The sequence below is a fragment of the Hyaena hyaena genome, unplaced genomic scaffold (genome assembly GCF_003009895.1).
Source record: "Hyaena hyaena isolate Hyena2069 unplaced genomic scaffold, ASM300989v1 scaffold_531, whole genome shotgun sequence".
Classification (NCBI taxonomy): Eukaryota; Metazoa; Chordata; class Mammalia; order Carnivora; family Hyaenidae; genus Hyaena; species Hyaena hyaena.
In genome coordinates this window covers 634,629-661,628 of record NW_024081164.1, presented here as the reverse complement: position 1 = coordinate 661,628, position 27,000 = coordinate 634,629, and the positions used below count along the sequence as shown (strand labels likewise).

The 27,000-nt window shown below is 55.8% G+C and overlaps 1 protein-coding gene across 2 annotated transcripts; it reads left to right on the top strand.

Annotated features, from left to right (window-relative positions):
- Window positions 1-592: 592 nt before the first annotated feature.
- CDH23 (cadherin related 23) lies at window positions 593-26,908 on the top strand. Of its 2 annotated transcripts, none has more exons than XM_039255549.1 (27): window positions 593-724; window positions 1,268-1,375; window positions 2,315-2,417; window positions 3,731-3,856; window positions 4,578-4,781; window positions 6,422-6,880; window positions 9,914-10,030; window positions 11,156-11,380; window positions 12,207-12,376; window positions 12,618-12,755; window positions 13,622-13,741; window positions 15,269-15,446; window positions 15,590-15,801; window positions 18,250-18,441; window positions 18,573-18,686; window positions 19,507-19,636; window positions 19,745-19,996; window positions 20,077-20,238; window positions 21,722-21,978; window positions 22,322-22,419; window positions 22,845-22,965; window positions 23,055-23,134; window positions 23,271-23,311; window positions 23,446-23,521; window positions 23,974-24,103; window positions 24,333-24,455; window positions 25,794-26,908. In XM_039255549.1, the coding sequence occupies exons 3-27, from the start codon at window positions 2,399-2,401 to the stop codon at window positions 26,118-26,120; spliced, it is 4,071 nt and encodes a 1,356-aa protein (XP_039111480.1). In that variant the 5' UTR covers window positions 593-724; window positions 1,268-1,375; window positions 2,315-2,398; the 3' UTR covers window positions 26,121-26,908. The 2 variants fall into 2 exon arrangements, with proteins under 2 accessions (XP_039111480.1, XP_039111481.1); XM_039255550.1 differs by having other exon boundaries at window positions 23,461-23,521; window positions 25,794-26,120.
- The last annotated feature ends 92 nt before the right edge of the window (window positions 26,909-27,000 follow it).

Below are 27,000 nucleotides of genomic sequence, written 5' to 3'. Positions count from 1 at the left end.
GGGCCCCATTCCATTGGCTTCCCCTCACTGACCCCTTCACTGTAGAGATTTCTGTAAATGCCCACCCTACACCCAGAGAGGCCACAGGCTGACCTGGAGCCAGTCCATACCCTCAGGGCCCCCACCAGATTTGCCAGTGCCTCGTGGGGCTCACTGGGGCCCGGTAGCCACAGCTCTGCCCACCCAGACAGCCAGGCCTCTGCACCTGTCGCTCTGGCCTCTCTGCCCCATGTCTGCCTCTTCACCTGTTCTGCTTTCTTCTTATCCTCACTTTCATCCTCTCGTCTTTTTTATTGCCATTTTCTTCCTCTTCTTCTTTCTCTCCATGACCACCTATACCTTTCCTTTGTCAATTACCATCGCCCTTACTCTCCCGCCCCGTCTCACCCATCCCTTCCTCCTCCTCCGTCTCCCATGACCTTTCTTCCCTCTCTCTTCTCTCTTCTCCCTCTCCCCCACGCCCCCTTTTCTCCTCATCCCGCACCACTTCCTCCTCTTCCCCAACATCCCCCAGATGCTGGTGGGGATCCGGGTGCTGGACATTAATGACAATGACCCCGTGCTGCTGAATCTGCCCATGAACATCACCATCAGTGAGAATAGCCCCGTCTCCAGCTTTGTCGCCCACATCCTGGCCAGCGACGCTGACAGCGGATGCAACGCACTCCTCACCTTCAACATCACTGCAGGCAACCGAGAGCGGGCCTTCTCCATCAATGCCACGGTAGGGAGGCCCCCGGGCTTCCTCCTGAAAAAGAGGACCCTGCCCCAGAGGCTTTTCTGCTCCACTGTCTGGGCTCCTTCTGGTTCAGTCTCCTCCCCAAGCTTCCACCCTCTGCTGGGACGTGGGAGTCTCTGGGTAGCATGGAGTCTTGGATTTCCAGCTAAGCCATCTCTGGGGTCCCTGTCATCCCCAAGGCTTGTCATGTGCAGTGATGGAGCCAAAGCCTTAGTTCCAATTGGTTTATTACCAAGATGCACCAGCAAGTCCTCATTGTCCTCTGGAGTATTACCAGCTTCTAGAACTACAGGACCCTCAGGGGGCCCACCCCTTTGAGACAGCAAGACCTGGGCAATGGTAGATCACACTTTTGCTCTAGTAAGACCCTCCCAGCCCGTGATGGCCTTCTAGACCATATCTCTGGCAATTTAGGGAGAGAATTCCCAGCTACTCCTGGAGCTACAGGTGAAGCAGTTGGGCATGTGTGGACCAGACCCAAAGTGGGGGACGGGTTGCTGCTCAGCTCACCAGCCCTCCACATCCCAGACAGGGGTCATCACTGTGAACCGGCCACTGGACCGCGAGCGGATCCCAGAGTACAAGCTGACCATTTCCGTGAAGGACAACCCGGAGAACCCACGCATAGCCAGGAGGGTGAGCTGGAGGATGCGGGGGGAGCTGGAGGCTGCACGCCGGAGGCGACGGGCAATATGCCTGCGGATTCAATGCATAGGCTTTAGAGGAAGCGAGTGTCAGGTTCAAGTCCCTGTTCTGCCTACCCTGTTGAGTGTGTGGCTTTGGCAAGTAGGTTTCTCCCCTACCCCTTTTCCCTTCTCTTCTGCAAAATGAAGACCATCCCTACCCCAGAGTTGCGGAAAGGACCAGAAGGAGCCAGTATCTATACAGTCCTCAGCACTGTGCCTGGCACGTGGCCGACACTCAACACCAGCTCTCATCTCTTTTCCCCAAACCACTGACACACTTGAGTACACACCACCGTTGTGTGTGCATACAGGCCCGCACTCATAAACTCATACTCTGGGGTTCTGAAAGGGTTGCATTTTCCAAGTGGCCTTCCCTCAAAAGCCAAGAAAGTTGGACCTCTTTGCTGAGAGAAGGTGGGTGCTGCAAGGCTGTCCATTTGGGGGTAGGAGTCTGCCCTCTATTCCCAGCCCATGAGGTTGGGGCAGAGCCCTGGCCAAGAGTCCTTGGGTCTGGCTCATGTCAACTCTGCTTCTGAGTGGCTGCTTGGCTCTGCCAAGGTGCTCCTCTTCCTGCCTAAAGTCCTTCTTTACCAGCAGGTAAAGCAGGATTAAATGCCATTTGCATCCATCCTGTTCCCTTCACAATACCTCTCTGAAGGAGTTAGGGTTCCCATTTGCCAAATTGGAAAACTGAGGCCCAGATAGGGGAAATGATTTGCCCAGGGGCACCAAGAGAGCTGCCAGCACATCAAGGGCTTGAACTCAGGTCCCTGGACCTTTTTAATCATCTACCTCTGTGCCCTGACTCCCCACCTCTCGGCCCTCCTCCAGCTGGAGCATTTTGCTAGAACGTGGCCTACAACCTAACCTCCCCTTGTGCCTCCCTCAGGATTTTGACTTGCTGCTGATCTTTCTGGCAGACGAGAATGACAACCATCCCCTCTTTACTGAGAGCTCCTACCAGGCAGAGGTGATGGAGAACTCTCCCGCTGGTAGGTGCCAGACCCACCCGGGAACTCCTGCTGCCAGGCACCACCCAGCTCCCAGATGCCTGCGGACCTCCCTCGATAGGGGCCCAGCTGAAGCCTGGCCGGGGAGGCAGCCCCACCGCCTGGCTGAACACAGACCCAGCAGGGGCACGAGTGTATGGAGGGAGGAAGGGGCACAGCCCTGAGGGGCTGGTGGGCCCCGGATTGCCACACCTTTTGGAGACCAATCAAAGAGGCCATAGGTCTGCTTGGAAAAGACACCCATGGCCATTGGCCCCCAAAGTGGTCTGAAAGCAGCCCCATTACAGCCCCCAGAGGGGCAATTAAGGTGTGAAGGAGGGGGGTTAGCTCAACCCTCCCCGCTCCCTCACGCAGGAGCACAGGGCATCTTAGAGGCTTCCAGAAGCTCGGGGAGCACCTGTAATCAGAGGAGGGGGAACACCGGCCCCTGGCTAGGCTGGCCTGGCCCTGTCCCCACACAGTACACTGACCAGCCTCGCCTCCCTTCAGAGAAACAGAACCTCCTTTTTACTGTGTTCCCCGGGGAGAGCGGGGGGCCTTACTCCTCCTCCAGCCTCCCCAGCCCTTAAAGCTTAGATTTTAAATCAGAGAAAGAGGTAAGCAAAGATGTTCCTTGTCTCTAGCTAGGCCTTCCCGCTCTGTTTCTTAATCTTGCCGGTGTATGCACTCACACGGGTGTGCCAGAACCTGGCCACGTCCGGGCACACGCGTAGGCTTGCTCATATGCACGGACATGCCTAGGTATACGGGTAGGGGCCTACACAGTGCAAAATGTGCCCACTTGAGAGGCAGACAGGTGTGCAACCAGGGGGACCCAGGCCTGCCAGTGCTCCTGTGTGTGTGCTCACGACCATGAACGTGAAGTCCAGCACACACATGTCCCACGTTCCTAGCCAGGCACAACCAGGTGCCTGCAAGGAGCCTCTTGTACACACATATGGACAGACCGGGCTGGAAGCGCATAGCTAGACAGGGCCCACACCCTCGGGGAGCCCCCGACCCTCCCATGGAGCGACTCTCAAAGGCTGCTGGGAAGGCAGGTGTGCTCCAGGCGGGCCGGAGGGGCTTGCTCACCGCTGTTGTGTTTTCTCCCCAGCAGGGCTTTGAGGCTGCTCCCCAGGCATCTGCGTCAGTCTGCCAAGGCTGCCGCAGCCCGGCCCAGGGCTCCCCACCCCGTCCACCTCACCGCCCTCCCTCTCATCCATCGTCAGCCATGGCTCACCGGGGCACGGGTGGGGGAGGGGCAGGGCGGGGGCCAGATCGGCCCTGCAGTGACCCCTCTCCTCCTGGCCCAGGGACCCCCCTCACGGTGCTCAACGGGCCCATCCTGGCCCTGGACGCGGACCTGGACATCTATGCTGTGGTGACCTACCGGCTGCTGGGCTCCCAGAGCGCCCTCTTTGACATCGACAACAGTACCGGTGAGGCCCCTGTGCCAGCCCAGCACCTGAGCCTGGCTCCCCGCCCTCCTGCTGGGGTGGGAGTGAGCCGCTGCTAGACCTAGGGCTTCCCTTCTCCGTGCCATCCAGCCTCTCCATGGAGACCCCATTCCGCACAGCCTCCATTTTGCCGCTGGACTAAGCCACCTGCGGCCAGACAGGAGGACCCAGCAGGAGGCTTGGAGACCACCCAGGGGGCCTGCTGGGACATAAGCTCTCAGCCTAGACAAAGAGCCCCAGATCCCACTTCTCCCCATTTGCCCAGGCCCCTCGTCAACCGGAAACAGCCAAAGGTCTGTCCTCAAACCAGACCCAAAGTGCCCCAGAGACTGTGTCTGGTCAGTCTGGTCCGGATGGGAGGCCCACTTGCTGACAGGGGACCAGGGAGGGATATACCAGCACCTGTCTCAACAGAGCAGGTCAGCACTCCTCCCTGGCGCCCTCATCCTAGGCGAGACCTTGAAGAGGCACAGAGGGCACCTGGGGGAGGACCACCAGGAGGCTGGCCGGGGGCCTTCCCGAAACACTGGTTGTTGAGCCTTTGGGGAAGAAAGTCATTGTGGTGCCTTCTCTGCCTCTCTTTCCTCTCTTTCCACTATCATGCCCCTGTCTTTCTCTGTGCCCTCCCGGTTGGCTCTTGCTCTATCTCCCCACTGTCCCCCTGTTCCTTTATGTCTCCCCGGCTGGTGGTGTCGGGCACCAGGCGTGGTGATGGTGAGGTCAGGTGTCGTCATTGACCGGGAAGCCTTCTCACCCCCGGTTTTGGAGCTGCTGCTGCTGGCTGAGGACATCGGGCTGCTCAACGGCACAGCCGACCTGCTGGTCTCCATACTGGATGACAATGACAACTGGCCCACCTTTAGCCCTCCCACCCTCACAGTCCACCTGCTGGAGAACTGCCCTGCAGGTAAGCAGGGGACCGGCCCCAGGCAGGAGCTGCTTGGTGGTGCTTGGAGATTGGAGCCCCGCAGGCTGGAGGCAGAGTTCACCTACAGTGGGAAGGGGGGCGGGGGGGCGAGGTTGTGGAGAGAACCCTGGAGAGGGAGTCAGAAAAACCAAGACACCCACACTTCTCTGCTCTGATCCATGGTGTTTAGCTGTAAAATGAGATTATTAAGATATGTTCCATCTGTGTTCCTGGATGGAAAAACGGTTTTAATTTTTTTTTACATTTATTTATTTATTTTGGGGAGAGAGAGGGTGCGCAGGGGAGAGGCAGAGAGGGAGGGAGACACAGAATCTGAAGCAGGTTTCAGGCTCTGAGCTGTCAGCACAGAGCCCAACACGGGGCTCGAACTCACAAACTGAGATCATGATCTGAGCTGAAGTTGGACATTTAACCAATTGAGCCACCCAGGCACCCCCAAAACTGACTGTTTTAAAGTCAAAATAAGATTAATGTGATTGCCATCAAAATCAAATATGGTTCAGGGGGCATATTTGATTCTAAAGGTTATCTGGAAGAATAAGAACATTTTGAGATAGAAGTACAAATAAGATGGATTTGCCTTACCAGATATTACAACGTATTACAAAGCTGCAGTATTTAAAACCACATGATATGAGGAGCGCCTGGGTGGCTCAGTCGGTTAAGTGTCAGACTCTTGATTTTCACTCAGGGCATCTCACAGTTCGTGGGTTCAAGCCTTGCATCAGGCTCCATGCTGACAGTGCAGAACCTGCTTGGGAATCTCTCTGTCTCTCCCTCTCTCTACCCCTTCCCTGTTCACACTCTCTCTCTCAAAATAAATAAACTTTAAAAAAAATTTTTTTTAAAACCACATGATACAAGTACAAGATTCTGGAACAGAGTAACCCAGAAACAGATACTGGTCAAGTAAAGAAGGTAATATTAAGTGATAAAGGACACAGTGAAAGGCGCCAGACTGGTCCAGTCTTGATCTCAGGGCTGTGAGTTCGAGCCCCACATTGGGTGTAGAGTTTACTTGTGAAAACTACTTAATGTGCAAAATATCTATTAATATTTAATGTAGATTCTCACCCTATATCAGACACCAAGATGAAACCTAAAAACATTCTAGAGAGAATACAAAAGAGTAGAAAACATTTACAAGTAAAAAGGAAAACTTTAGGTAATTAGTTTTCTGATTTCTGAAAAAGAGGTTCTAAGCATGTGAGAAACAAATCTTAAAAAAGGAAAAATACTATATTTTGACACATGCCAAATTAAATTTCTTTGCACCAAACGTTAACAACCAATACTGAAAGGCAGACGACAAACTAAGGAAAAGGTATCTGTCACCAGTCACCATAACTATGTAATCCATATAAATTGACAGATAAGTGGACAGAGGTCAAAGGCAGACAGTTTACAGAAGGTACAATCAATTGTTAAATTACTACAAATTTTTCAATCTCTCAATCAGAGACTATGAAATAAAATGAGATGCTATTTACCTACAAAGTTTCAACACTGGCAAGACCGTGGCAAGAAGGGACCCTTAGAAACCACCAACAAATGTATCCAGTATGAGGTTTTTGGAAGAAGCCACTGGGCTCAGTCACTCCCTATATCCACCCCCACAGGATTCTCAGTCCTTCAGGCCACAGCCACGGACAGGGACAGTGGCCTCAATGGAGAACTGATCTACCGGATAGAAGCTGGGGCTCAGGACCGCTTCATCATCCACCCAGTCACGGGGGTCATCCGTGTCGCCAATGCCACCATCGACAGGGAGGAGCAGGAATCCTACCGGCTGACGGTGGTGGCCGCCGACAGGGGCACCGTTCCTCTCTCAGGCACGGCCATCATCACTATCCTCATCGACGATATCAATGACTCCCGCCCCGAGTTCCTCAACCCCATCCAGACGGTGAGCGTGCTGGAGTCGGCTGAGCCAGGCACGGTCATTGCCAACATCACCGCCATTGACCGCGACCTCAACCCAAAGCTGGAGTACCACATCATCGACATCGTGGCCAAAGACGACACTGACCGCCTGGTGCCCGACCAGGAGGATGCCTTTGCTGTGAACATCAACACGGGTACAAGGGCCTGCCCCCCTCCCGCCCCACCCCTGGCTCCCTGCCCGTCTCCTTGCCCTCTGCTTTCTTCCCAATGCTCCCTTCTTTCTGTTCTCTCTCTGTTGCTCCCTTTCCCTCAGCTGCTTCTCCTACTCTCTTCCCCGACCCCAACACCACATCGCTCCCTCTCTTTTTCCTCCCTTCCCTGCCTCCTTCCCTCTCCTCTCTCCTCGGACCAGCTGCATCTGCCCTTCCAGATTCCCTCACTCTACCAGTGTTCCATGAGAACTCCCATCTCACCACCCTCTTGCCAGTACTAACTACTGTAAAGCTTTCACATTTGTAATCGTATTGGAAATCGTACCTTGTTTTAATGTGTATCTCTCTTATAAACAGGCGGTTGAACACTTTCTTCCTATGTATGCTGGTCATTTAGGCCACTGTAAATTTTATACATAGCCTTGATGATTTTCTTACACTATCACAAAACAAAGAGAACTGTGGTTTATCTTTCGTGATCTATGCAGATTATTATAATTTTGATGGCCTTACCATCTTTCCCAAAGTTTCATGTTTTTGCTACTCCAGGGAGTAAGGAAGGGGACATGGGACCCCTACAGCTACTCTTCTTGGAAGGCCAGGAAGAGTGACAGAAAAACTAATGGCTATGACAAAACGCTAAAAATCTTTGTTATTCAGAGAAATGCATAGTAAAACAGCAATGAGATAACAGTTTTCTATATGTAACTAGCAGGTATTAGGATGCTAGACAGTATTGAGTATTGGGGACATCAGAACAACTCACACGCCACTGCTATAGGAGTCTACACTGCTTCCGCCATCTAGACAGCAATCTAGCACAAAGTTCACTCATATCCCATGATTCAACAGTTTGGTTCCATGGCTGTATGTCCCAAGGACACTCTCCAGTCAGTAACAGGACTATATGTCATGTTTCCTGCCATGTTATTGGCAGTGGGAGTTCGAGGCCACCTGGGCATCTATCCCTAGGAGACTGGAGAGTAAAGCATGATGAGTGTACACCATGAATACCATGCAGCAGTCAGAAGCAGTAGATCAGATTCACAGAGAAATGTGCATGGGCCTTAGATCAGGATATATATACAATCCCATTTGTGGAAATGTAAAATACACAAACACAATACATGATTTTCAGGAACACTTTCAAATGAAAAGTATACTTCAGTCCATTACAGTGATTGACCAAGGGGAGAAAATGGGAGGAGTGTGGGAATAAAGTGGAATAGATACATACATAAAACAAGAGCAGTATCAATGACCACAGGGTGCAGTGAACCAAAGAGTATGATTCATTCAATATGCATCTGAGGCCCAGAGTTAGAAAGAAGACAGGAAAGCCATGAGCACTAGGAGAGTTTAGATAGGTTAGCCGTGATCCAGGTTAGCAAAACTCCCCCCACAGTAGTTGGTTAGGACCATGGAAAGCTGCTCTGCACCCTGCTCCACCTTATGCTCTATGATGCCTCTACCACTTTTCTCTGTTCTCCCTCCCTATGACTGACTCTCTTCTCTCTATTTTTCTTTCCAGTGTCTTCTCTGCCCCTCTTCCTCATGACTCCCCTACCTCACCTGCTTACCTTCCCTCCCTTTTCTTCTTGCCAGAGCCCTAGTCCCCTGAGTGCTCCTATCCAATGGGACTCCCACTTGCTCCTAGCTTCCTTCCCACTGCCTCTTTCCTTCCACTCCCTTCCCTCTCAAACCTCCTGCCCTGGTCTGCTCTGAACCCTACTGTTCCCCATGCCCTGCTCTACTCCATCCCCTCTGCACCCTGAACTAACTGATGTTAACCCTCTTCTCTCTTCCTCACGGCTGGCAGGCCTGCAGGTTTGAGCTCTGTTTCTCTGTCACTTCCCACCTCATCTCTGCTTCACCCCATTGCCTTCCTCCATACCACACCCCTACCACCCTTCCCATCCTGTGGGGCCCAGGCCAAGGCCGTGGCCCAGCCTTTGCAGACTGAATGCAGCCACCCTCTCCCCATCCTCGCTCCCCAACCTCGGGGACGGGGAGCGAGAGTAGGAAGAGGAGGAGGAGGAGGAGGCAGCGGCCCAGGGTAAGTGACCGCCCCATGGCTGGGGACCCGAGGAAGACAGAAGCCCAGCAGGGGATCTGCCAAGGGGGAAGGGAATCCCAGAGGCCACACTTTCTGAGAGGGAGCTGGAGAGTGAAAGTTTCACGTAGGATCAGGCCACCAGGCCTCCAACAGAGCCAGCCTTGAGACTGGCCCAGCTACATCTGTCCAGTCCAAGCCCAAGCCTCTGGAAGATTCCTCTGTGACTCAGGGGCAGGCAGGGGCTGTGGGAGGCAGTGGGCAGGAAATAAGGAAAAAACAACTCCTTGCTAGTACTATCACAGGATGGTCTTCCTTTCCCACAATTAGGCCCTGTCGTGCTCACTTAATCAAGACGAAGAGGTTGGCCTGTCCCCCGCAGGGAATACCCTCAGGACTTTTTAGCTGACTTGACCCTCTTTTATACTTGGTCTCCCTAGAATACAAGCAATTTTTAAGTTGTGATAAAATGCACGGAGCATAAAATGTACCACATTAACCATATTTAAGGGTATAGTTCAATAGTGTTCAATATACTCACGTTCTTGTAGAATATAAACATTCTTGGAACCAGTGATTACATGGCACTACGTATATACCAAGCACTGTTCTAAACCCTTTGCAAATGGAAACTCATTTTACTGCCATAATCCTCAAAATAGCTCTATGCAGTAGGTACCGTAATTATCCTCATTTTACAAATGAGGAAACAGAGGTAGAGAGATGTTAAATAATTTTCCCAAGTTCCCCTGGCAAGTAGACAGTGAGTGAGGGGCTGAGTGAGGTGCCCCCAGGTTGCAGGTGGCTGTGGTCTCATCCCAGCCAAAGGTTTCACCAGCCTGTCCCAGTTCTACTGGGGACCATTGCCCTTGCTGTGTTTGAGAAGGCTAGCCAGGAGAGCCCCTGGGAGGCCCAGATTTTAGGGGGCTCCCCTCTCAGACTGAACCTAGTCTGGTCTACAGGGTCTGTAATGGTGAAGTCCCCGCTGAACCGGGAGCTGGTTGCCACCTATGAGGTCACTCTCTCAGTGATTGACAATGCCAGTGACCTACCAGAGCGCTCTGTCAGCATGCCAAATGGTAAGGTTCCACCTGGGTATCTCCGTTGGGTCACTCAGAGCCGATCAGGGCCGGGGCAGCAGGCTGGGAGCAGGCACGGGCCTGGGCCCAGGGTGGGAGTGATAAGACCCGACTGTAGGAGCTGCGAGTCGTCAGGCTACTCAAAGAGCACGAAAGGTGGCAGCTACAGTGAGGTCGGGGTGGCCTTATGTCCCCGTTGTTAGAGCGCAACAGTGGGGGATCCAGAAGCCCAGAGCTGTGTGTGATCTTGAACTCAAAGGCTCAGAGTGGGAAGGAGGCTTGGGAGAGGCTGACGGGCATTGAGAAAATGACAGGAGAGCAGAAACTTCGGCCAGAATCTCATTGTCAGAACTCGTAAGGAGGTGTGGCTGGCATATGTGGCAGGAACCTCAGATCTGATAGGAAGTCATGGGGTCCGCCCGGAGAGAGGAAAGTACAAGGAAGCATGAACATCTGTGGAGGCCACGACACCGCTTTGGAGGGCACAGGCGCCAGAGCAGAGAGGGGCACAAGGCCGCCCCCCGGCCCGCAGCCCGAGGCTTGAGCTGGGAGGGGCTCCTAAAGGAGGAGATTTTGTGTGGGCGGAGCGGGAAGGGGAGGGAGATGTAGACATGGGGTGGCCTCAAGCCACCTCCGCTCCCGCCATGAGGCATGCTGGGATGGGGAGATAGGCCTGGCATATATTGGCCATTTATCATTCGAGACCAGAGGCCCAAGTTGTCAGGAAGGAAGAGCACACTGGTCATGGCCTCCATGCCCTCCACTCAGGATAAAGGGCCCAGGCAGGTCATGTAGAGGGGACGACTCAGGACACAGAAGGCTGAGCTGCGACAAGGGTCTTAAAGACCATCCTAGTTCTACCTCATTGGACATGCAGGGAAACTGAGGCACAGTAAGGGCCAGCAGCCCCACAAGGTCACCCAGCCAGTTCCCCCAAGGAAGAGTGAGCAACCAGACCAGAGGAAAGGTCTCCCATGCCACCACACCAGGGTCGGGTCGAGCTTCAAGGAGTCCCAGCAGGGCAGTGGAAGGCCCACCCTCTCCGGCCTTGACTGAGACTTAGGAAGCCTGGCCCAGCCACACTGCTGCCCCTCACCTCACCCTTACCTCCTGCCTCCATGCCAGCCAAGCTGACGGTCAACATCCTGGACGTCAATGACAATACGCCCCAGTTCAAGCCCTTCGGGATCACCTATTACACAGAGCGGATCCTGGAGGGGGCCACCCCAGGCACCACGCTCATTGCTGTGGCAGCCGTGGACCCTGACAAGGGCCTCAATGGGCTGATCACCTACACTCTGCTCCACCTGATGCCCCCAGGCTATGTGCAGCTGGAAGACTCCTCGGCAGGTAGGTGGGCAAATCTGCCAGAGGATTAGGGGACATGTGTCTGTTCCTGCTTAGCCTCCACAAGAGACCGTGGCCCGCCTGTCACCCTCCAGGTGGGACCCCACCATAGCCCCTCAGTGGGCCGGGCCAGATCTGATGTGGCCCACACTGCCGTCACTCACAGATGCCCAAACCACAGGAAAGGACAGAGTGCCTGGTCCTGGGGGTGGGGTGGGCACCCCCTCTGAGGGCCGCTGGGAACCGGGGATCATATGCCACCAGCATCTCTACCAGCCAGGCTTCCACTATTAGTGTCACGTAGGGAGTGAGGAAGCCACGAGAGGAAACCCTTGGCGGCGGCCCTGGGCTTGCTGGTACTCACCCCTTGGGAAAAGCTTTCTCTCCCCTCCAGTAAGAGCAGCTGGACACCAGTTGCAGTTAGGCATCTGGCCTGCCTGCCGCTGGGCAGTGCTGCTGGGCCAGGCTCTTTCTTCAAGAGACCACATCTGGGGCGCCTGGGTGGCTCAGTCGGTTAAGCGTCCGACCTCGGCTCAGGTCATGATCTCACGGTTTGTGGGTTCCAGTCCCGCGTCAGGTTCTGTGCTGACGGCTAGCTCAGAGCCTGGAGCCTGCTTCAGATTCTGTATCTCCCTCTCTCTCTGACCCTCCTCTGCTCACGCTGTTTCTCTCTCTCTCAGAAATAAATAAAAAAACATTAAAAAAAAAAAAAAGAAAGAGAGGGAGACCCCATCTGCCCCTCAGGGCTTCAGATCCTTCTCTTTATACTTTGGAGAGCTCCCGTGAGTGCGGAGCGGCAAAACTGGCAGCAAGCGCCTCTGTGTCTTAGGGAAAGTCATTGCCAACCGGACGGTGGACTACGAGGAAGTACACTGGCTCAACTTTACCGTGAGGGCCTCAGACAATGGGTCCCCGCCCCGGGCAGCTGAGATCCCTGTCTACCTGGAGATTGTGGACATCAATGACAACAACCCCATCTTTGACCAGCCCTCCTACCAGGTGGGCGGTCAGGCAACAGGCGGGGTCAGGACCTGTGCCCATTCCTTGGGACCTTCGGGCATCTTCCACCCTTACCCTGCCTGCCTCTGAGCCCCAGGGGCACGACCACCCCACGAGCAGCCTGGTGCACTAGGTTGTCTACCATGGTGAGTTTTTAGGGAAGGGGCGTAGATTCTAGGACTCACCTTGGCCCACTCTCTCTCTCCCCTCCCACCAACCCCCGCTCCCCGCTGGGCTCCAGGAAGCCATCTTTGAGGATGTGCCTGTGGGCACGGTCATCCTGACAGTCGCTGCGACTGATGCCGACTCAGGCAACTTTGCCCTCATTGAGTACAGCCTCGGGGACGGAGAGGGCAAGTTCGCCATCAACCCCACTACGGTAAGCAGGCAAGCTGGGTGGTGGGAAGGGCCCAGGGTTGTAGGCTGAAGAGCCACCAAAAGGATCATAGTCGACCCGGTTTCTGGGTTATGCCATCAGGACATCTGTGGCCGCAGAGGTTTTTTTAACCAAGTCAGCAAGCCCTGCTACAGTCCCAGACACGCTGTAGATGGCCAGAGACTATTGGAATTCCGAGATGTGTCCCCACCAAACTAGAAAACCTGATGCAAGTCCACGTGCTGCTGTTTGAAACTGTCAAAAGAGAGGTGTAGGAAGCTCTGCAGAAAGGGGGCACAGTGTTTGAGCTCCTGCTGTATACAGTGCCCTGTATTCCGTGCTGGGGGAGGGACGTCCCAGATGCGGGGGAGAGCAGAACCTCAAGAGAAAGGATGAGGGAGGATTTCAAATGACTGTAAATTGGTCCAAAGCTGCTATTTCAGCACAGGAGAGACCACTGGGGCCTGGGGGTGGTTGGTCAGCTTCCCCAGGGGCTGGGCTATAACTGGACTTTCCCCGCTGCTGCCTCTCCCTGCCCACATCCCCCTGCACTCTGCCCCGTCAGCAGGGTTCTGTCCTTCCTGCTCAGTGTGGTCAGTCGTGCTCCCAGCCCAGCATGAGGAAGAGCAACTCTTTACAGACTCAGTACTCTGTATACCTGGCCGGGGAGCGACCTCCATCCTGAGCTGACCGTCCCATCTCCAGGCGGATTGGGCACAGGGGATAAGGAGGGCCACTGGAACCAGAGCTCCGTGGGGGCAGGGGCTGCCCAGTGCTGCAGCTCCAAAGCCTAGAACAATGTCTGGCGTATAGTATGTGCTCAGTAAACATCAGACCGATGAAGGACCTGATTCCACCCTCCCTACTAGGGTGACATCTATGTGCTATCCTCTCTGGACCGGGAGAAGAAGGACCACTATATTCTGACCGCCTTGGCCAAAGACAACCCTGGGGATATAGCCAGCAACCGCCGAGAAAATTCGGTGCAGGTAAGGGCCACCAGCCTGGGCCAGGAGCACTGAGGCCTGGAATTGTGGAGGCATCAAGCAAAGCCTTTCCTTTAGAGAATGCTGCAGCGTGGGAGCAGAGCCACCCAGTTCCCTTGGAGACGTGGTGACAGGAGGAGACAGAAAGAGCTTAGCTGACCGAGTCAAAATGGCTGTGGCTTGGGGAGATGGGGACTCTCGAAAAGAGATCTCTTGTGCCAAACACCTGCCAAGGCAGTTAAACACACCCGAGTGTAACTCAAGTAAAGCCTGGGGCTCCACACGTCCCACTGTCCGTCCCACTGTCCGTGGTGACCCATTGAAGGAAATGGTCTAGCCACCAAACATGATCGTAAAGCGATTACCTTTATTTACATCTCTTAAAGAACACTAGCGAGGGTTCCAATTCCCAGCCCCATTCCTATTCTACTTCCAGTATCAACGCAGTCGCCCTGAGGCCAGCGTACCGCCTTCTAGGCTCTATCCTCACTTCTCTCCGGAGTCCCATGCTTTAAGGCTTTGCTTTCTCCTCCTCTCGTCCCCGCTGTTTCTGCCTTCTCCAGTCCTGTCATTCCGTATTCAGTCCTTCCAAATCTCCCCACAATAACCTAACCATCCCGGGCAAGCTCTCCTGAAGGGCGGGGGTGGGCGAGAAGCTGTGTGGGCCAAGACAGATTCTTGTGAGCCGGCAGGGGAAAGGGGCCGGGAGCTCTCACACGTACCCGGATCCCGTCCCCGTCACATAGGCCGTGTTGTGTCACATGAGCCGTGGAAAGCACAGTATTTGGAGTCAGAAGACAAAGATCCCCTTAGCTGAGCACACTGCATTTGGCATATGACCTCTCTGAGCGCCAGCTGTCAAATCCGCAGGGGTGGGAGGCAAGGGCAGCCATGACGATGCTTCCTGCCCAAGGCAGCGGTGGGTCCGGGAGACGGGGACCTGGCAAGTGCTTCGTGCACGGAAAGGGGTTCCTGAAACCACTGCTGTGAAGGCTCTGATGAGAATGCGGTCAGGCAGGGCCGTGGGGGCTCCGGGGTGGCGGTGGGGGGCCGCCGGGTGTCCATAGGGCCCGCCCTGGGCTGTGGGGCCAGCAAAGGGAGCCGAGTCCCAAGCCAGACACACATCGCCAGCAAGAGAACTTCTGATTGTGGAGGAATCACAGCCCAGCACTAAGATCCAGAGGTCAGAGTCGGGTGTATAGGGTCACTGTGGGAAGTGGCAGAGGACAAAGCAGCTCTGCTAACCCCAGTACAAGTCACAGAGCGTTTCCTGGGGCCAGGCACCGTGCACGTGTCCCATCATGCGTGAGCCTCGCTAGCCCGAGAGATAAGATACTACCGTCCCCAACGTACAGCTGAGGAAACTGAGACTCGGGGCGGGGGGGCGGGGGGGGGGGCGGTTAAATACATTGAGGTCAGACTCCACCAGTGGGCGCTGTCCAGCCTGGCTTCCTCCCGTGTGACTGGGTCACCTGAAGCCACCCCCTCGTATGCTCCTGACCTCTGACTTCAGCCTCCCCTCCACCCCAGGTGGTGATCCAGGTGCTAGACATCAATGACTGCCGGCCACAGTTCTCCAAGCCCCAGTTCAGCACAAGCGTGTATGAGAATGAGCCGGCAGGCACCTCGGTCATCACCATGATGGCCAGCGACCAGGATGAGGGCTCCAATGGGGAGCTGGCCTACTCGCTTGAGGGCCCTGGCGTGGGTAAGTGGTCTGCTCCCTACCCATGATGCCTTGGGAGTGAGAAGGGCAGTCTGGCCTCAAGCCCCAGGCCAGGAGGAGGAGGAGGAGGGAGGGGAAGGACGGCTCAGCCAGGCCAGGCCCTGCTCTCTTGTCCCACCTGCCAGAGGCCTTCCTCGTGGACATGGACTCAGGCCTGGTGACCACGAAGCGGCCACTGCAGTCCTACGAGAGGTTCAACTTGACGGTGGTGGCCACGGATGGCGGACAGCCCCCACTCTGGGGCACCACCATGCTCCTGGTGGAGGTCATCGACGTCAATGATAACCGCCCAGTCTTCGTGCGCCCACCCAATGGCACTGTCCTCCGCATCAGAGAGGTACCGCCGTCCCCTGGTGCTCCCGCCTGCCAGTGTCTCCCTTCCCATATCCCATATCCGCTTGTTTCTCCTGAAGTCGCGCCTGGGAGACGGAAAGGGCCCCTCTGTGAAAGTGGGGAAGCCGAGGCCAGAGCGGGAGGCAGACCTGCTCGGTGTCACACAGGGCAGTACTGAACGGCGGGCAATAGTAGGAGCTGAGCTGTGTCAGCACAAGGGCCCGAGTCTGACTCTGTCACTACCAGCCAATGACCTTGAGAAAGTGACTTTTCTGAGTGTTTTTTAGATGCCTATCTCTTGCTCCTAGAAGTCTACCAGAAAAGCCAGTCTCCCCAGAAACCCACTTCCCCCATATTTGTGTCTCAAAATAAACACCCATGCTCCTTCCGTCTGTCTGTTGTTCCTGCTGATACCAAGCCTAGGAATCGAGTACCAGCATCAAAATAAGAAACAAGGGGAAGTGGCTGAGGTTCCAGAATTCCCTAGCCCTTTCGTTCCTTGCTCTAAATGGCCTTGTAGCAGGGCCTGGGTGGTCAGGCAGTTAAGCGTCCCACTCGTGACCTCAGCTCAGGTCATGATCTCACGGTTTGTGGGATCCAGCCCCATATCTATCTCCATGCTGACAGTGCAGAGCCTGCCTGGGATCCTCTCTCTCCCTCTCCCTCTGCTCCTCTTCTCCTCACATTCTGTCTCCCTCTGCCCCATCTCTGCTCTCATTCTCTCTCTGACCCTCCCCTGCTCACGTTGTCTCTCTCTCTCAAAATAAATAAACTTTTTAAAAAATTGTTTAAATGGCTTTGTAAAGACAGGGCGTACTCCTTCACCTCCCATCCTTCCCTCCTTCCTCTCAGCACCCAGGCCCAACCTGGCCCCTTGGTATAATCGGGGTGTCTCCCACTTGCTCTCTGTTCCCGAACTTCAGCATGCCTCCACCTCTCAGAATGTCAGCATCAAGTCCCTGTGGTCACTCGGTCTCCTCTTCGAGGCCCCACAGGAGAAATCTGTCCCAGGGCTGAGCTCTAGGAGATACTGTGCTCTTACCTTGTGAGTTGATTTTTCCCATGCCTACTGCAATGACGGAGTGGTCCTCTTTGCACTGCCCGCCAGGGAGCTCAGAGCAGTCAGCCTACACCGAATGACCCTGCACAAACCTGGCCCCCTCCCTCAGTTTCCATCTTCCTGCCAATCATTTTCTTCTCCTTTTTTTCCTCTAAAAAAATTTTTTTAAGTTTATTTGAGAGAGAGGGAGCATGCACACAGCAGGAGAGGGGCAAGGAGAGGGAGGGCGAGAATCCCAAGCAGGTTCTGTGTTGTCAGCACAGAGCCTGACATGGAGCTCGATCCCATGAACCACAAGATCATGACCTAAGCTGAGATCAAGAGTCACTCAACCCACTGAGCCACCCAGGTGCCCCCATTTTCTTTACGCCGATTTTTAACTTGTTCTCTCTTATTATAATTTATACATTCTTATAAATTGTCTCAAATCTTTTCTGTGGAATGAGGCAAGGTATAAATTAGTAATAATCTAGTTCTTTTTCTACCACAAAGGCCCATTTGCTACATTTTTCCCTTCAAGACTCCAAATTTTGAAAGATTCAGGTCTCGCGGAGACCCAGCATTTGTTAAGTAATCATCTCCTTGCCATCCCACTTTCTATTAATTAGATGTGACTGCCATTGGGAGTCCCTGATTGTCATGATCGGTGAGATAAACGGTGAAACCATGCTGAGCTGACAATTTTCCAACTAAAAGCCAAGAAATTTGCCCTTTGCCTTGTGCCCTGTGCAGCTTATTATGGCTCAGTGTATGATGCCCATCAGATTTTTTGATATCTCAGCCTTAAGGGAATCAGGTGACTGAGGTCCAGAGCCGTGACATAGCATATGTCCAAGTCACACAGTGAATTAGTAAGAAACAGTTAACAAATTAGAACCCAAGGTCGTCTCCAGCCATGTGTCAGCCTATCATCCTGCCCCTCATTTTCGGGTACCCCATTGGGTAGATAGTATTGTCTGAGGATCCCCAGGGCTCCTGTGGGTAGCGGGAGCAAGACAGACCCAGGAACAGAGGGGCTGGGGCCTGAGCTCTCGGATTCCCCTTCTGCCTTCCAGACCTCAGCATGCAGTGGGATCCGAGGGATGGGAAAAGGTCTTGGAAGGGCAATAACCGGAAAGACTTTGTCCCGCGTTGGGGATGGAGACTGGGTGGGGCCATCCCCGGGTAGTGGAGTGCGGCTGGGGGGAAGGGATGTCCTGGCAGGTGCTCAGACTGCAGGAGAGTCCAGCTAAGCAGGCAGGCGTTTCCTAAGGATGCCGGGAGGTGGCAAGGACCTTCTGCTAAGCGAGGACAAAGAACAAGCGCTCCGTCAGGGCCTGGGCGCTGGCCTTCTCTCAGGTGCCCCAGGTGCCCCAGGAGCCTCCCTGCCATATGCCCCCACCCCCACCACAGGAGATCCCGCTGCGCTCCAATGTCTATGAGGTCTACGCCACAGACAAGGATGAGGGCCTCAACGGGGCCGTGCGCTACAGCTTCCTGAAGACGGCGGGCAACCGTGACTGGGAGTACTTCACCATTGACCCCATAAGCGGCCTCATCCAGACGGCTCAGCGCCTGGACCGCGAGAAACAGGCCGTGTACAGTGTAAGGGGGCGGGCCCCCATGCAAGGGGCGGGGCCAAGGGAGGGGCCACACCTCCACCCTAGAATGCCCCCCGGGGCGTGACCTGGCCCCCCAGGTGCCTTACTCTGACTGTGCTCCTCTGCCCCCCCCAGCTCATCCTGGTGGCCAGCGACTTGGGTCAGCCAGTGCCATACGAGACCATGCAGCCACTGCAAGTGGCCCTGGAGGACATTGACGACAATGAGCCTCTCTTTGTGAGGCCCCCGGTGAGCTCGCCCATCCCCCCAAACCCGCGCACCCACACAGGGACTCCCCGCTGCAAGCACACATGCACACGCTCTCCTGTGCACACTGTGCATATACATGTGGGTACACTCAGAACCTGCACGCGCTTCCTACAAGTATTTATTGAGCAGCTACTATTTCAAGGTACTGCCCAGCAGCCAAAATAGCAGACAAACGCACCTGACACCTGGAGCTGGAGCTCTCCTAACTGCACACACATGAGGGCACCCAGGAAACCTGAAATTCACCTCCACTTCACCAAGCTGGGCCAGCCGAGCCGCTCGCATAGATGCATACTCTGCAACTTGGTGGATTTTTTTCTTATGTGCACATGGGGGTGACATTCCCCGGAGACTAAGAGTGCACATGCATGTGCGTGTAAGAGTGTGACCCCTTGAAGCACCTGGGTGGCTCAGTTAAGCACCCGACTTTGACTCAGGTCATGATCTTGCCATTCCTGAGCTTGAGCCGCATGTCAGGCTCTGTGCTCACAGCTCAGAGCCTGGAGCCTGCTTCAGATTCTGTGTCTACCTCTCTCTGTCTCTCTGCTCTTCCTCCACTCTCTCTCTCTTTCTCTCTCTGTAAAATTTTTTTTAACGTGTGCCCCCTTGTTCAGACTTGCGTTCAGGTACTGGGTTACTTCATAGAACCTGCCAGGCCAGGCCCAGCCCTTGCCCCCTGAGATTATGGAGGTCCTGCTCACCCCAAAGGCCTGGGCAATAAAGTCCTTCAGTACCCACAGAGGTACTGCCTAAGGCCTTCTGGCCTTGGCCTTCATGTGACCTCCTCTCCCCCCTGCAGAAAGGCAGCCCTCAGTACCAGTTGCTGACAGTGCCTGAGCACTCCCCACGTGGCACCCTCGTGGGCAACGTGACGGGAGCCGTGGATGCAGATGAGGGCCCCAACGCCATCGTGTACTACTTCATCGCAGGTGGGGCCTGCCTGGGCTAATGCCCTAGCTACCCTGGGGCTGGAGATGACCCAAATTTGCCCCTCCCCAGCCCTGCCCCCTCACCCTGTGCCGTGGTCCCGCCCTCAGCCGGCAACGAAGAGAAGAACTTCCGTCTGCAGCCTGACGGGCGTCTGCTGGTGCTGCGGGACCTGGACCGGGAGCGCGAAGCCCTCTTCTCCTTCATCGTCAAGGCCTCAAGCAATCGCAGCTGGACGCCTCCCCGTGGGCCCTCCCCAGCCCTCGACTTGGGCACCGACCTCACCCTGCAGGAGGTGCGCGTCGTGCTGGAAGACATCAACGACCAGCCCCCGCGCTTCACCAAGGCTGAGTACACTGCAGGTGCAGGGCCCAGGGCCTGGGTCTGGGGTGCGGGGCAGCCCCCGCCCTGCCACTTACATCCGCCTGCCCGTTCTCTGCAGGAGTGGCCACCGATGCCAAGGTGGGCTCAGAGTTGATCCAGGTGCTGGCCCTGGATGCAGACATTGGCAACAACAGCCTCGTCTTCTACAGCATCCTGGCCATCCACTACTTCCGGGCCCTTGCCAATGACTCTGAGGATGTGGGCCAGGTCTTCACCATGGGTAGGGGGCTCCACCCAAGACCTCTGTCACTGCATGGACTGTAGTCTGGAGGACATAGGGTCTGTGTGGGGTACGATGGCCGGCCGGCCGTGTCAGTCCTTCTGTTCACCCACCCATCCTGCCATCGTTCAGCCAGCTATTAATCCTTTCCTTCACCCACCTATCTTTCTAGTCTCTGATCCCTCTTTCCATCTCCACATCTACCCAACCATTTTGTCCTTCCTTCCATCTCTCCATCTTCTCATCCATTATCCATCCATCCATCCATTCACCCACCCATGTGTCAGTCTGCCCACCCATGCATCTGCCCACCCATCTGTCCATGCATCCACCTTCCCATTCTCCTTTCCTTATGTTCGCCTATCTTCCTATTTATGCATCTCTCCCTTCCCTGGACCAGCCACTGTGCTAAGCACCAGAGAGCCAGAATTCCAAGAGCACATATGTACCGGAAAGCATGCATGTTTACTTGTGTATCTGCCTGTGTGGATAGCTGAGCCTCTTGGGTCAGGTTCTACAAGGCCCAGAGGGTATCCCATTACCCAACCCCTTCCCCACCCTTGCCTACAGGGGTCGGTCTGGACTCCTTGGCCTGGCTTTCAAGGCTCACCAGGTCTTCCTCCTAGTCCCTCTTCCTGGTTCCACAGCCCCCCACTATCCATAAGGGCCCCCAGCCCACCCACACCGAGCCCCTCACCACTCCTTCATCCTGTTCTATACCATCCTCCATTGGCCTTCGCCATTTATCTTCAATTCCTGAAATACCATCTTGACCGTCACCTCTGTCTTCAGATATGCTATGTTCCCCTTAACCATCCTCTGAAGTCCAATTCTCAGTCACACAACCAGACATCATTCCTTTGTCCTCTGATCTCCTACTGCTCTTAGTTTAATAAATCAAGGCACAGAGGGGCTATGTACCTTGCTAAAGGTCACACAGCGAGAAAGTGGCAGATCTTGAACCCAGGTCTATGGTCTTCTAAGAGAAGACTACTCTACCACCTCTGGTCATGTGTCTAGTACAGATGTGGAATTCTGAAGTGTATGTGTGTATGAAATAGACAGACACCAAGGTGCTCACATGTCTCCCATGGTCCCCTACATGGGACAGTGGAGTCCTAAACGTGTCACCCTTGGGACACTGCAGCCCACAGTTGTGTTTTAACTCGCAGTGTTTAAGTAAAACCTTAGAAATCTCTAGAAGTACCAGTTCTGGCAGCACTGGCTGCCTCCTCCCAGGATAATAGCCGAGTGGAAGCCAGCACCGCTGCTGTTCCTTCAGACAAACACTCATGCTCACTTGTCCCCCCTCACCCCCACTCCTCTGTTAGCTTTCCTCTCCTGGGCCCTGCGGGGACTTGTGGACTGAGATGCTGCCTCCCCTCAGGGTGTCCAAGTGCCCCTGGCCTTTGCCCCTTCCCAGGGGATTGAGGGGAACCGGGTGCCCCCTGAGCAGCTCCCTGCCCACGGGTTCTTCCTGCAGGGAGCGTGGATGGCATCCTGCGTACCTTTGACCTCTTCATGGCCTACAGCCCTGGCTACTTTGTGGTGGACATTGTGGCCCGGGACCTGGCAGGCCACAATGACACGGCCGTCATTGGCATCTACATCCTGAGGGACGACCAGCGTGTCAAGATTGTCATTAATGAGATCCCCGACCGTGTGCGTGGCTTTGAGGAGGAGTTCATCCGCCTGCTCTCCAATATCACCGGTGCCATCGTCAACACTGACGACGTGCAGGTGCCCCCACAGAACCCACCCCGGGGCTGGGGGCTGTGAGGGGAGGAGGACCAGGCCACAGGGATGGGGCAGTGTGGAGAGATTAGGGGTGTAAAAGGGGGTCTCTGTGCCCCCTCAGTCATTCCCTAGCTACGTGGCCTTGGGAAAGTCCTTCCACGTCTCCGGCCTTACCTGTAAAATCAGGCTAATAATAGCACGTGGCCCGATGTGGCGAAGCGAATGACCACATGCCTGGTCCTCCACGAGCACTCAGCAGTAATAGGTTTATTGGCTGGGTAGGTGGGAGCACCTCCCCATCCATCCCTTGTTCCCACCACACCCAACGATGCCTCTTCTCGCCTAGTTCCACGTGGACAAGAAGGGTCGGGTGAACTTCGCACAGACAGAGCTGCTCATCCATGTGGTGAACCGTGATACCAACCGCATCCTGGACGTGGACCGGTGGGTGGGGTCTGTGCTCAGATGGTTGGCCCACCTGCCTGCCCGGAGCCGGGGAGGGGACCCACCGAAGGAGGCTGATAAACACCTTCAGGCCTGCTGTGTGGGGCTCTCGCCCAGAGGTGGGCAGGGCTGGTAGAGAGGAGTTTGTGGGTATGAGCAGAGCTCCATCCCTCTGAGTCTTAAATCTCCCCATCTGTAAAATGGGAGTATTACATGGATGGTGAAGCAGCAAGCCGGATCCTGTATGAGGGGTGGTAAACTCTGTAAGATACAAAACTATTCTCGCTGAGTGAGTATTGATCTTGCAAAGCTTCGTGGGGGTGAGTCTGGGGGTCGGAGGCAGGGGCTCAGCAGAGCCTCCTGAGTGCAATGAGTTCTCAAGGAATGGCGGAGGAGGGGAGCTGAGGCACCCGCCCCTCGCTCAGGGTGATCCAGATGATTGACGAGAACAAGGAGCAGCTGCGGAACCTCTTCCGGAACTACAACGTCCTGGACGTGCAGCCTGCCATCTCTGCCCGGCTGCCCGACGACATGTCAGCCCTGCAGGTACTCCTGGCGGCACCCCGCCCCACCCACCCCACCACCCCCCTGCCCTGGGTGCTCCCACCCACTCACACCTGGCCCCACTCCCCCAGATGGCGATCATTGTCTTGGCCATTCTCCTCTTCCTGGCTGCCATGCTGTTCATCCTCATGAACTGGTACTACAGGACCGTGTGAGTGACTCTGCCTCCCCGCCCTGGGTTAGGCTGGCCAGCCCTGCTCCTGGGACAGTCACAGAGGCAGGCAGGACCCTGAGATACTAGCCCCATCTAGCCCCCTTCACCAGCCCCTCTCTCCCCTCCTCTCCAGACACAAGAGGAAGCTCAAAGCAATTGTGGCTGGCTCGGCAGGTGAGCAAGGGCTGTGATGGGGGATTGGGGGTGGAGGGGAGGAGGAGAGGGCAGGAGGAGCCTCTGGGGGCCTAGAGTGCTGACTCAGGCTCACCGAGCCGCAGCAGGGTGCCTCCCTCCCCTCCATGTCCCAGCACTTCTCCCTACAGGGAATCGTGGTTTCATTGACATCATGGACATGCCCAACACCAACAAGTATTCCTTCGATGGGTGAGTGGAGCCCCTGAGCCATCAGGGTCACTTTGGGGAGGCCCGCCCAAGACCTAGTTGAAGCGGATTGTCTGACACCCCTCGAGCTCTAAGGGACCGGACTAGCTAAAATCTTTGGTGTGGGTGCCCCCTGGTGGCCAGCCACCCTTCTCTACATTCAAACTGTTGGCTGAGCTGCTATCAACACCCTAATTGGGCCCCCAGTTCCAGCAGACATAGAGTTGGACCCCAAGTGAAGAGTGAGGCCTCTGTACCAAAACTGATCGAGATCGACATGGTGTCCTGGTTCTTGAGGGATGCTAGTGTGGGAGTGTGCACCCAAGTGCTAGGGGCCTACTTCTCATGGCCATGAACCTCCAGGCCCATGAAGGTACTACTGTTGGCCAGGGGAAAGAGCAGGGCTTAATGGTTAGGCTACAAGGGCCTCTGTCCCCCCCTCACCCCACCTGCAGGGCCAACCCCGTGTGGCTGGATCCTTTCTGCCGGAACCTGGAGCTGGCCGCCCAGGCAGAGCATGAGGATGACCTGCCAGAGAGCCTGAGTGAGATCGCTGACCTATGGAACAGCCCCACCCGCACCCATGTGAGCCCTGGCTGGTGGGAGCGGCAGGGGGTGGGCAGTCGTGTGGGGCGGGGGGAAGGGGTGAAGCAGGCCTTCACCATTGCCTGCCAAGGTGCTGGGTTCCTCGGGGGATGGCGGGGGGAGGGGAGTGTCCACTACCCTGTGTGTGTGTGTGTGTGTGTGTGTGTGCGCGTGCGTGCGCACGCGCATGCAGTCTGCCCATGCCCCAGCTAATGTGCCCTCTCCCCAGGGGACTTTTGGGCGTGAGCCAGCAGCAGTCAAGCCTGATGATGACCGGTACCTGCGCGCAGCCATCCAAGAGTACGACAACATTGCCAAGCTGGGCCAGATCATTCGGGAGGGCCCCATCAAGGTGAGCCCTCCCTGCAGGCTCCTGCGCCAGACCCCTGGCTGAGCTCAGACCACCTCCAGGGATACAGCGACGGGGGAGGCATCCTGGGGAACAGCTTTCTCCACCCTAGGCTCCGAGGCCAGGGCATCCAGCTGATACGGAGCTACTGCAGCCTGCCGTGGCCTGGAGCCCATGTGGGCTCTGGCTGGCCACTGTCACCAGGCTCTGCCCCCAGTCCTCTCCCCTCGGATCAGGTGCCTGTGCACCCGAGACTCCCAGCATCTTCCATCACCTCCATCCGAGTCATGGGAGTGAGCGAGGGGTGTGGCAGGCAGGGGAGGGCCTTGGTGGGGGGTTAACCCTCTCGCTCCCCCAGGGATCGCTGCTCAAGGTGGTCCTGGAGGATTACCTGCGGCTCAAAAAGCTCTTTGCACAGCGGATGGTGCAAAAAGCCTCCTCCTGCCACTCCTCCATCTCCGAGGTAGCCGGGCCGGCCCGGAGCTGTGTGCTGTGCCCCAGCCCTGGGGGTGCTCATGCCTTTCCTCCCTCCCCTCTCCCCTTCTCCCTTCCTCTCTCTCTCCAGCCAACTTCAACCTTCTCAGAATCTCGGAGTTGAGTAGCCAGGGCCAAAGGCAGCAATGGGTGGGGTCCAGGAAGTCAGACGGCAGCCCCAGGCCAGGTCTGGACTCTGCAGTGGCCTTTCCTAGAGTGGGTGCTGAGGAGTGTTTCTCAGACTTGAACCCCAAAAAGATGCCTTTAAAAGCAGTGACGTCCTTATAGGAAACGGGCTGCAGAATCAAACGGGCCTACATAAATGTATTTGCCTGCAATGATATCAATACTTTCAAAACTGACTATTCAAAAACCCAGATTTCCAGTTGGGCCAAGAATTCCCAGGTGGAATAGGCTAGAGATGAACAGTTCCACACAAAAGTGCCACGTGTGGAGTCCCCACTATACCCTGTCACCCCTCCAACTTCACCTGTGGACACTGCCTCCGTGTCCTGCTGGGGAACAAATTGTTGACCAATCCAGACACCAAAACTGCACCACAGAATCTTTATCAAAGCAAATACCCAACATTCGAGATTCTCACAGGAAGCCCACATTCCAAGAACACATCCCTAACACCCTAGGCTTCCGTGCATCCCCTCTGTACACAGTTTGAGAAACACTGCCCCCCAGCTGGGCAGGCCAGCCTACTGCAGCACGAGTCCATAGTCCCTTGCAGAGCTCCCCCTGTGCAGTAGGAAGGAGACAGGCACAGCGGGTGGGACTCCGGGGCCATCCACCTGCTCGGCCCCTGGGCATGCCCTTGGGTGGGTCTCAGAGCCACTGGGGGATCCTGGCCTCTTGCAGCTGATCCAGACTGAGCTGGAGGAGGAGCCAGGGCAGCGCAGCCCCAGCCAGGGCAGCCTGCGCTTCCGCCACAAGCTGCCGACGGAGCTCAAGGGCCCCGACGGGATCCACGCGGTGCACGGCAGCACGGGCACGCTGCTGGCCACTGACCTTAACAGCCTACCCGAAGACGACCAGAAGGGCCTGGGTCGCTCGCTGGAGACACTGACCACCGCGGAAGCCGGCGCCTTTGAGCGCAACGCCCGCACAGAATCCGCCAAATCGACGCCCCTGCACAAGCTTCGGGACGTGATCCTGGAGAGCCCCCTGGAGATCACAGAGCTATGACCAGACGGGGGCGTCGCTGGTGTGAGCGGCTCCTGTCCCCCGTCTCTCCCAGGGCAGGACCACAGTGCGGGCCCCTTCCCAGGCTGGCTCTGGGCGTACCACTGCGGGCTGGCCTGGGGGCAGCCCACGCGGCTGCTGAGTCCACCTCTGCCAGACGCCCATTCAGCACCTGACCTCTATCTTCACAGAATTTGTTATTTTTTTAAGAAAACCAAACAAAAATGTTAAGCATCTAAGGACAAAGGTAAGGAGGGTCGCTGGGGACCCGGGAGTCTGAGGACCAACTCCGCCCAGGCCGAGCTCCATGAGGCCAGGCAGGCCCTTTCCCTCCCCTCCCCACACCCCTGTCCTTGCCTCCCCTCGACTCTCAGCACCAGAAGAGGGGGAGCCCAGAGTGGGCATACCCTGCCTGGCCTCCCTGACTCCGGTTCAAGTCCCAGTGCATTTCTAGCACATCCCCAGCTGGACATCCGGCTAGGGGCCGAGTGATCCCTGGCCCCCCACATGGACATGGTCAACGTCCGCGAACAGCGTTCTCTACATTTCCCTGGCTTCCTATGTGCCCAGCTCATCAAGAGAAATGACTGGTGTTCCCCTGGGTTCTGAATGTAGGGTGTTTGTTTGTGTGTATTCCTTTTTTAAGTTATTCCTTCAACATGTTCCCCTTGATTTTGTTTAACTGGTACTCACTGAACGCTTCTGGAATGGTCTGAATTTTAAATAAGAAAAGCAACTCACAAGGAACCGGCAATTCAATTCCTTCAGTTTTAGCTCTGGCTCTGGTAAACTACCCTCCCTGGGGTGGGCTGGGGGGGAGGGGGGGGGCGTCCCTGGGACCCACTGCTGCCCACCCGCAGGTCGGTGGCTGCAGAGGCGCTCA